This window comes from Myotis brandtii, unplaced genomic scaffold, assembly GCF_000412655.1.
Source record: "Myotis brandtii unplaced genomic scaffold, ASM41265v1 scaffold2, whole genome shotgun sequence".
Lineage (NCBI taxonomy): Eukaryota > Metazoa > Chordata > Mammalia > Chiroptera > Vespertilionidae > Myotis > Myotis brandtii.
In genome coordinates this window covers 296,611-306,802 of record NW_005357451.1, presented here as the reverse complement: position 1 = coordinate 306,802, position 10,192 = coordinate 296,611, and the positions used below count along the sequence as shown (strand labels likewise).

The 10,192-nt window shown below is 35.9% G+C and overlaps 1 protein-coding gene across 6 annotated transcripts in view; it reads right to left on the bottom strand.

The window, feature by feature from the left end:
• Positions 1-3,541: 3,541 nt before the first annotated feature.
• APOOL (apolipoprotein O-like) overlaps positions 3,542-10,192 on the bottom strand; it is a 106,163-nt gene continuing 99,512 nt past the window's right edge. For all 6 annotated transcript variants that reach the window (XM_005865255.2, XM_005865256.2, XM_014538867.1 and 3 more), the window contains one exon: positions 3,542-4,110. In XM_005865255.2, the coding sequence (XP_005865317.1) occupies positions 4,022-4,110 (89 nt within the window). In that variant the 3' untranslated portion in view covers positions 3,542-4,021. The remainder of the gene's footprint in view (positions 4,111-10,192) is intronic.

Below are 10,192 nucleotides of genomic sequence, written 5' to 3'. Positions count from 1 at the left end.
TTGGCCGGCCTGCCCGGGCGTCCCGTGTGTGACCTGACCTGGGGCGGCCGGGCGGGGCAGCGAAGGCTTGAAGGTGGCTCCGGCCAGAGCAGCGAAGGCTTGAAGGCGGCTCCGGCTGGAGCCACGAAGACTAAAGGCTCCCTCCGGAGCGAAGGCCTGGGTCCCGGGTGCTGGAGGAAAACCGGTGCCGGCAGCCAGGGGAAGGAAGGCCTATTGCACGAATCTCTTTGTGCAACAGGCCTCTAGTTAAGAATATATAACAACTAGATATACGGTTTCACATTTCATTTCTTTTAACTGAAGCAAGTAACATGTTAAATGGAATTATTCAGCTTCCATTTTTAAATTTTACATATCTTTTTTCTTTTTTATGGAATTTATGGGGGTGATATTGGTTAATAAAATTACATAGGTTTCACATATACAATCCTATAATACATAATCTTTATATTGTATTGTATTTTCACCACCCAAAGTCATGTCTCCATCACCATTTATCCCCCCTGGTTATCACCATGCTGTTGTCTGTGTCTATGAAGTGCTGTCTTCAGGGAGTGCTGGTATCTTTTCAGGATTAACAAAGAAAAACTACTGTACACAGCAAGGGAAGAGTGAAAGAGGACTCATCACAACTTGTTCCAACATAGGCTCCAACATTTCAGTTTCAACTGAGTCTAACAGCAGTTTGCCTCTGAGTGTTGTACAAAAGAGCAAGTGATTAAGCTGTAGTTTAATGAATTTTTCACTCTGAAACAGATGTTGCAATTCAGTCACCTCTCCATTACCAAACTAAAACTAGTGGCAGAGTTGATGACCCAAAAGAGCACATAATTCAAAAATCACTTATATTTGGCTTTAGGATATTTATTTTTTACTTACCATATCTCACTAAATTTAAGATGCTTCTATTTTTATATCTTAACATATCTGAAATTGGAATAAGTATAATAACTGGCAGCACTTTTTATTAGAGATAATGTGTCTTAGATTTCATGAAATATAGATGTTTGATTATAAACAGATCTGAAGTACAAAAAAAGCATTTAAAATACTTTAGCTAAATGTTGAAGACATGACTTATAAAAAACTAGTAAGTGAACTGCTTCTCCACCTTGACATGATCTCAGAACTACATTCCATCTTTGATCATCTGTAGCTCTTTGGTTATACTAAGGGGAGATACTACTCATATCACTGTACTTCTATATGTTTCCATCCTTTCAAGTAGAATATAAGTCCTTTGATAGAATTATAATTATTTTTGCATCCTGTATTGCAACCAGCATTGTACAAAATGTGAGTTCCTACTATGTACCAGGGTGTGTTACGGGCATAAAAACTACACAAAGATGATTGTCTCATACCTACAAGTAGGTACCAAGTGGAGCCTTATCTGTGAAAAAAATACTAGTTTTAGTTTTATATTAAGTTGTATAGTGAGATTTTATTTTATCACAGCTGTAAGTACAAAGTGTATGAGAATGTACAAGAGAGAGCATCTAAATCCTACCTTGCAGAACAATGACACCGAAACTGGGTTTGAAAGATGAGGAAGATGGAATATGGAACAGGATGAGACAGAAAAAAAATTCTAAGAGGAGGCACCAGCATATGGAGAGAGAGAGAGAGAGAGAGAGAGAGAGAGAGAGAGAGAGAGAAATAAAAGAGCAGAGCATGTTCAAGAAGCAAGTGGTATGCTATACAAAAACTATAACATACATTGGCAGTAGTGTGGTGGGGAGAGGGAAGATAGGATTAAAGTTGAGCTGGTATCATATATGAAGGACCTTGTATGCATGCTAAGGAGTCTTGATTTGATCCTGTAGGCAATGATGAGGGACTGAAGATTTCCAAAAGACAATGTATAATAGTAAGAAAGACAACTATGTCATAATATGACAGGTTCGAAGAATAGGGCAACAGACACTGTGTGTTAGCTCAAACTCAACACCTATTCCAAATCCCTTCTCCCTTGCCTTATCATAGAAAACAAATGATTTGCCAATCTCCTTTGCGTCACCTTTGTTGTGGCTATATGGCAAGCTCTAGTCAAGATATAGAGAAAAGCCTTCTGAGAGGGGTTCTAATAAAGCATTTACTTTTCTGATAAATGGGGGTCAGAAGCATCTGGTGCACAGTTTGTCCTAACCCTTCTTCCTACTTTGAATGTGTAGATGTTTACCAGAGGTACAATAGCCATTTTGTGAACATGAGGTTACAAATCAATATGCTAAAGACCAGAGTGGAAAGAAAAAATGTCCAGATCCTTGATGGCACCAATGAATTCCTGTACCAACTCTGTACTGCCTAATTCTAGACTTTAAATACACTCTCATTTATTTAAGCTACTATTAATTGGTTTATTATTGCTTCCAAGCAAAACACATTCTGAAGTGACAGAGAGCAAGACTGACAGCAGGCAGATTAACCAGAAGGCTACTGTAATAATTTAGGAAAGTGATGATGAAGACTGCAAGGAGAGCAAGGAGAGAAGGTAGAATAGATCTGGGAAACAGAAATATGGAGAGAGAGGCAGAGTAATTTAGTCTAAGGCATTTTGACATTGGGGACATCTATGGGATGTAAGATAGATACAACTAATAAATAATTCCTTCTTCCTCCATCCCAGTCTCCCTCTCCCTCTCATACCCTCACCTCTCTCTAAAAGTAACTAGAAAATATATCCTCGGGTGAGGACTAATAAACGAGAACATTAGAATGCATATTGAATGAGAAAAAGAAAACTAGGAATATAACCTGAGAAGCCTAGGCATTTAAGGGATTCAGAGCAAGAGAAGAATAAGGAATAACAAGAGAAGCAGGAATGACAGAGAGCACAGGGAAGGAGTGTGTTTCAAAGAGGGAGTGGTCAGTGAATAGTGAATAATTACAGAAAATTCAAGTAAGTATAAAGGTCAGGTGACATAAGTTAGGAATTGATAGTGAGGAAGTAAGAAAGTGACATTAATTAATTTTAATGAAATATGACAATTAGAGAAAGAAAAGGTAGTTCAAGAATAAAGGCAAGGTTAGGGAAAAGTTTTTGTTACTGTTTATTTATTTATTTATTTAGATAATGCAGATCAGAAGTTATTTAGAGGTTGAGGGGGAATAACTGAGTGAAAAGAGAAACCAAAGACTGAAGATATAACATGGTACTGGAAAAAAAACAGAAGGAATGAGAACAGGAACCCAAATAGAAGCATTAGCCTTAGAAAGGGAGATGACATGGCTGAAAAGAGGTAAGTCTTAAAGGTAGATGGGAAAAAGTTGTGAATGGTCATGACTAATAACTTATGTTTTTTTCCCTCCATGTAATAGGAAACACAGTCATCTTTGGCAGGTATAGGAAACTTGAGAATAAAAGGTCTGTAATAATCTCTCCTGGAGAACAGAATAGGAAACCAGCTAGGAACCGGTAGAAGGTCTGCTAAGCAGTATTGGAGGTCCCACGGAGCATATGGTCTTCCTAAATAGTTACAGGTGTTTTTGGACATTTAAGAGAAGTCAACATTAATAAAACAAAGAGACAAAGCCAATCCCAAGTGTCATAAAATATGGATATTTTATTCCTGCTCTGGGAAATGAAAAAAGAGAAGAAGAGAGATATATCCTTCCACAAACCATTCTAATTTAGCTGACATTAATGTCACAAGTTGGGAATTGATAGTGAGAAAAAGCTAAAGCAAATATATGTGTGTATAAGTACATACATATTTTTTCAGATCTTAGTCTCATAATTGTTCACATATTTACTCTATTTTTTGTTTATAAACACCCTTAAGTCATCAAATGCATCTTAATACTACTACCTCTGCCTCTTTACCAATCATTTAATATTGTTTCGATTGTATTTTCTGTTTGTGTTTTAATCACTTACTTGATTGGTCAAACCATACATTAGAAGATGTATGGGATAAATTTGCTTTAAGTTATGCTCTATGCATCACAATTACCCATTACATTTCTTTCATTATTATTTGGAACTTCACACATCTTGTAATTGTTTATGTAGACTATTTCAGCTTCTAGTGCTGTACATATCTACATCTTCTGGATGGGACTGTCCATGATCCATGAGCTTGGGGTCAGGCATAAACTGTGTAGCACCTGTTAAAGTATTAAAATGAAAAAAAATTAGTCATTCATTCAATAATTTATTGTTGGTACTAGGAATACATCAGTGGGGGAAAAAGTTAAAAATCTCCCCCAATATAGACATAACATTCACGTTGGGTAAAACCGACAATTAAGTAAAATAAATAATATGTCAGTAAACACTACGCAGAAAAATAAAACAGGAGGGGCATATGGAGTACCTAGGTAATTTGCAATCTTAAATAGGGTGGCCAGGGAAATCTTTCTAGAAAAGTGTAATTGAAGGAGATAAGGGTGTGAGCCTGGAAATGACTTATAGGAGGAGAACAGAGCAAGTATAATATACCTGAGGCATGTTTGAGTAACCACAAAATGGCCAATAGGGCTGAAACAGAGGTGGCAAGATGTGGTGATGGTGGGTGCAGTGAGAGTGATAAGAGACATGTTCAGAAAACAATGGAATGCTACGACACAAAAGGCCGTAATAGGTTTTTCTTTTTTATTTTAAGTGAGAAGAAAAGCTACTAGGAAGTTTTGAGTAGAGGAGTGGCATGATATGGTTTGTTTGAAGATCACTCTTAGCTATGGGGAGAAGAGACTATAGGGGGAAAAGGGGGAAAGAAGGGAGACCATTTAGGAAGCTATTTCAGTACACCAGGAGAAAGATGCTATTGGCTTTAATCAAGGCAGTAGCAGTGAAAGTGGCAGAAAGGGACTGGGTTATGGAGAAAGTCCTATGGTAAAATGGACAGGATTTCCTAAATCGATTAATATGTTGTGTGAGAGAGACTGTAACTTAGAAAACTGCAAGAATGGAGTTGACATTTATTGAGATAGGGAAAAATGTGGGAGAAGCATATTTGGGGGAAGGCAAATGAAGTGTTAAGCTTTGGATATGTTAAATTTGAACTCCTAAGTAGTCATCTAAAGATGTAGAGATGTTGACTAAGCAGCTAGCAATGTGAATCTATAGAGTTAAGGAGAGGTCTGGGCTGGTTTATAAATTTCACAATCCTAGCTTAAATGCAGTATCTAAAACTATGGGACTACATGAGATCATCTAGAGCAGTGGTTCTCAACCTTCCTAATGCTGCGCCCCTTTATGCTGTGGTGACCCCCAACTATAAAATTATTTTCGTTGCTACTTCATAACTGTAATTTTGCTACTGTTATGAATCATAATGTAAATATCTGATATGCAGGATGTATTTTCATTGTTACAAATTGAAAATAATTAAAGCATAGTGACTAATCACAAAAACAATATGCAATTATATATGTGTTTTCCGATGGTCTTAGGCGACCCCTGTGAAAGGGTCGTTCGACCCCCAAAGGGGTCGCGACCCACAGGTTGAGAACCACTGATCTAGAGCCTCAGAGAAGAGCCATTTGGATACTCCAATTTTTTGAAGTTAAGAAGATTAGGAGAATATAGCAGAGAAGACTGAAAAGGAACAGCCAGTTAGTGAAGTAAGAAAACCAAGAGCAAGTGGTATCCCAAAGGCCAAGTGAAGAGACTGTTTCAAGGAGGAGGGAGTAATAACCTGTGTTAAAAGCTACTGATGGACCGCATGAGGTGGGATTGAGAATGGATTCCTGGATTTTGCAATGTGTATACCACTGGTGATTTTGATCAGCTGTCTGTGTGCCAGGCAGGATGCTATGTTATTTTCAGGCATTGTCTCTGAACACCACCAAGAGATAGATGATACATTTATATTATATTTGTTTTACAGATAGGGAAATTTTAATTTAGAGATGTTAAGAAACTTGATCAATGTCACTCAGCTGATAAGTGGTGGAGTAACGAATGAAGCCGGGTTTACCTGATCCCCAACACAACAACCCTAGCTCTTCAGTAAATGGAGATTAGAGGAACAATGTCATATAATTATTTTTAGTATTCAATATAATAATGTGCACAAAGTTCTATATATAATACTCTGTGTGTGTTAAGTAGGCAAGAGAGAACTACTTTTATATTTTCTTTGTGACATCAGAAAAAATATTTTTTGAAAGTTTTTATTTTAAATATGTTTTTCAAAATCTGATTGGTTTTTAAATGATTTTACTACATTTTGGAAATACACCTCCCCCCGCCCCCCGACATTTAACTTCCAGTTTTATGGTGAAAACAAAGATAAGAAATAAATGTATATACAATGATTTATTTTACCCCTGTCATTTTAGAAAAATGATATACCTATATGTAACTTCACCAGCAAAAGTATTACAAACAACTAGATCATTAGTAATCACTGCCCATGGAACTAATACAGTTTTCCATAGAATGCAGTGCTTAAGTTTAGGGGGTCTGTGGATAGAATTCGTGTGATCTATGAACTTGGATGGGGGGAATTTATCTTTACTTTCATTAACCTCTGATTAAAAATTGACATTTACTTCAATAATGAATGTAGGAAACAAACCAAAATAATATTAACAGTATCTTAGATTCTGTCACTAATAGAAATCACAGATATTTTCATATCACACTGCAGTTGTAGTTATCTTAAAATATTTACACTTGCTGAAACCGATTTGGCTCAGTGGATAGAGCGTCGGCCTGCGGACTGAAAGGTCCCAGGTTCGATTCCGGTCAAGGGCATGTACCTGGGTTGCGGGCACATCCCCAGTAGGAGATGTGCAGGAGGCAGTTGATCGATGTTTCTCTCTCATTGATGTTTCTAACTCTCTATCTCTCTCCCTTCCTCTCTGTAAAAAATCAATAAAATATATTAAAAAAAATATTTACACTTACAACAACTTCAAAACTATGGCGTTTATTAGATATTTTGTTATATATTGTTGGTTAATACATTTAAGGAAGGTCATATATTACTATGTATTTTATTTAATTCATTAAAAAACATATTCTGAGAAGAGGTTCATAGCATACAAAAAACGTTAAGTGGTTCTCCCTGCTCCCTTCCCAAATGTATCTTTATTGCCATCTTGTGGCAGCCTTTGCTCGGTGCCAGTAAAAAGTGTACTAGGAAATAGTTTTATCAGGCATACTATAATAAGCATGTAACAAATATTTTATATAAGTCTGAATGTGTCTAATTTGCTTAAAATGCCATAAACCGACTAAGTTCTCTAACACTTCTATTTATTTTCTCAATTTATGTTCTTGTCCAAAGTCTAGTCAAAGATTCAGCTCACATACATTTGAAAAGCCCCTTTACCTTTAGGTTGCCACTTCTCAAAATTTGTTGACAGGTTTCAAATTTTTAATTTACCTATAGCTTATGTCAGACATTATTAAATAGAGGAATATGCACTGAGAATTCCCTATGGCAGTGATGGCGAACCTATGACACACGTGTCAGAGGTGACACGCGAACTCATTTTTTTGGTTGATTTTTCTTTGTTAAATGGCATTTAAATATATAAAATAAATATCAAAAATATACATCTTTGTTTTACTATGGTTTCAAATATCAAAAAATTTCTATATGTGACACGGCACCATAGTTAAGTTAGGGTTTTTCAAAATGCTGACACGCCGAGCTCAAAAGGTTCGCTATCACTGACCTATGGAGCTTTTCCTATAATCACCTGCTTAGAGGCCTCACCACTGGAGATTTTGAATTATATTTCTTAGTTTGAGTGAATTTTAGAAAACAAAAAAAAACTCAAATAATTGTGATGTGGATCCCTCTGGTTTAGAACCAGTTAGCCTATGTAATTTTATTCCTGCTTTTAAAAAAGATTCATTCTCATTTTTCTGAGTAATTAAGGCTTATATCTCCTCTCTTATAAATTTCTTCATCCCTTGAACTGATCAAGGGTTCTCTATCCTCCCAAAGGATTAGCCGTCATAAAAGTCATCTTAAATCGTAATCTCCATCATTATGTGTTTCTTTGTACTTCCTTATTTTTTTATCTCTAATAAGAAACACTTTATGCATAAAGTTTTTAGCAGGCTTTTAAAAAAAGTGTTAAAACAGGAAAGGAATAAAGATGTTTAAAATTTTAAAACAGCGATGAGTTATTGTCACAAATAGCCATTAATGATATCTGTTAACTAATAATTTAGTTTACATATCATCTCATTTATATTACACAAAATGGGAAAGATCAGTAATAAATTGCTGAGTGAAGTTAAAAGTGTTAGAAATTCTGTTTTTGTTTCTTTTGTATAAAATTGGAATGATATCCAGCATTCAGGTCCTCAGTAATTGGAATACTTAAACATACTAGTCACTACAAAATACTTTTGTTCTAGTCTTCCCATTCTTTTTGCTCTCTCTGCTTCAGTTGGGCTCTTTTCTATTGACCTCTATTTGAGTTCATTACTTCTGTCCTCCCTTGTACAGGGGTGAGCAAAAGTAGGTTAACAGTTGCTAGTATGAAAAAATAATACAATAATTAGCAAGTAATAATATAAGAATAAACTCTGTGTTTTCCACACTCTCAACTGTAAACCTATTTTTGTCCACCCCTGCATTTAGTCAGCTGTGAGACCCATCCAATGAGTTAATTTCAGGCACTAAATTTTTCACTTCAGGAATATATACTTGATTTTTTAATAGATCCCAATTTTTCTGTGAAATTCTCAATCCTTTCATCCATTTTGTTCATTGTGTTTTTAAGATATTGATCACAGTTACTTTAAAGTCCTTTTCTGCTAACTTCAATATTTAGATCACCTGTGGGTCTGTTATTTTTTTCCTCTTTTGATTGTCAGGCATATCTCCCTGCCTCTTTATATGACTAGTATTTTGTTTGTATGGTGGCTACTGTATCAAAGAACTGGAGAAACTCCACATGATATTTTCTACCTGCTATGGAACCCTTTCCCTCTTTTAGGAAGGGTGAAGGGCTTATCATCTCAATCCAATCACGCACTGAACTGAGCTGTAGTTTTAGTAACCCAGTCAACCTCTGATTCCTCTCTGTTCCTCAGGTATGGCACTCCCAAGCTGTATTGAAAGCCTGGGGACTTTCTGTCTCCCTTGCACTAAAAATCTGTAGCAAATTCAGTTTTGACCTTCAGCGGTTTTGATATTGGCTACTTAGTTTCCTGGTCCATAAAAATACCTGGCAAATATCATAAGGAGGGAAATGTGTCATGTATGCACGGAACACTTCATCCCTCTTAATTAGGAATCAGCAAACTTTTTCTGCAAAGGCCACAGAGTAACTATTTTTGACTTTGTAAACCATAAGGTTTCCAATGCAATCACTCAAATTATGGTCACTGAGATTCGAATTTTAACTTGTCAAGAAATAGTTTTATTTGGATTTTTTCAACCATTTAAATCATGTAAAAACCATTATGGCTTGTGAACTGTACAAAAAATAGGTGGTGAGCGATATGTGCTTTAGAGTGACATTAATCCTGTAGATAATGAGAGATTTTACCGTGCTTTCATCAGATTTTAGAGAGGTCAATGTCACCAAATTTCCCAATTTGTGATTTCCAAAATAACACAATTTTCACCATAAATATATATGGATGATAGGAAAAAAACAAACAAACTCAAACTCAAACTCATATCCAGAGCTATGAAAAAAAATATATATATATTGAGAGTTCACCCAATCTATTCTGTAAGTTGATACATAGTGGTCATGTCTAGTTTCCCCAGCTAATTAACATGCTCCCAAATTATGCTCAATGAAAATAAATCTGTTTATTGGCAAATGGCTAATTACAGTAGTCAAATGACAATGATACCTTCTAACACTCATGGAGAGATTAGTATGTGCTTGATATTGTACTTTGTGCTTTACGTGCAATATTTCATTTAATTCTCACAACTATGTGAGAAAAACACTATTATGGTCCCCAATTTATGGATGAAGAGACTGAGGCTTGAGGATTTCAGACCCATGTTTTATTCTAAAATTTGTGCTTATAATCACTACTGTTTCTCAGGTCTTAGACCTTTGGAACTGCATGTGAAAAGTAGAATGATGGAAATGGTGAATCACAAGGGTCTACTGCATAATCAACTCTGAATGATATGTAATAAGGATGAATGGTACTGGCATATGTCTTTCCTCTACATGTTTCCTTAGAATGCTTTTCATATACCAAGTTACCCATGGGAGGCAGGTAAAGGGTTCCAGAAACAAATATATA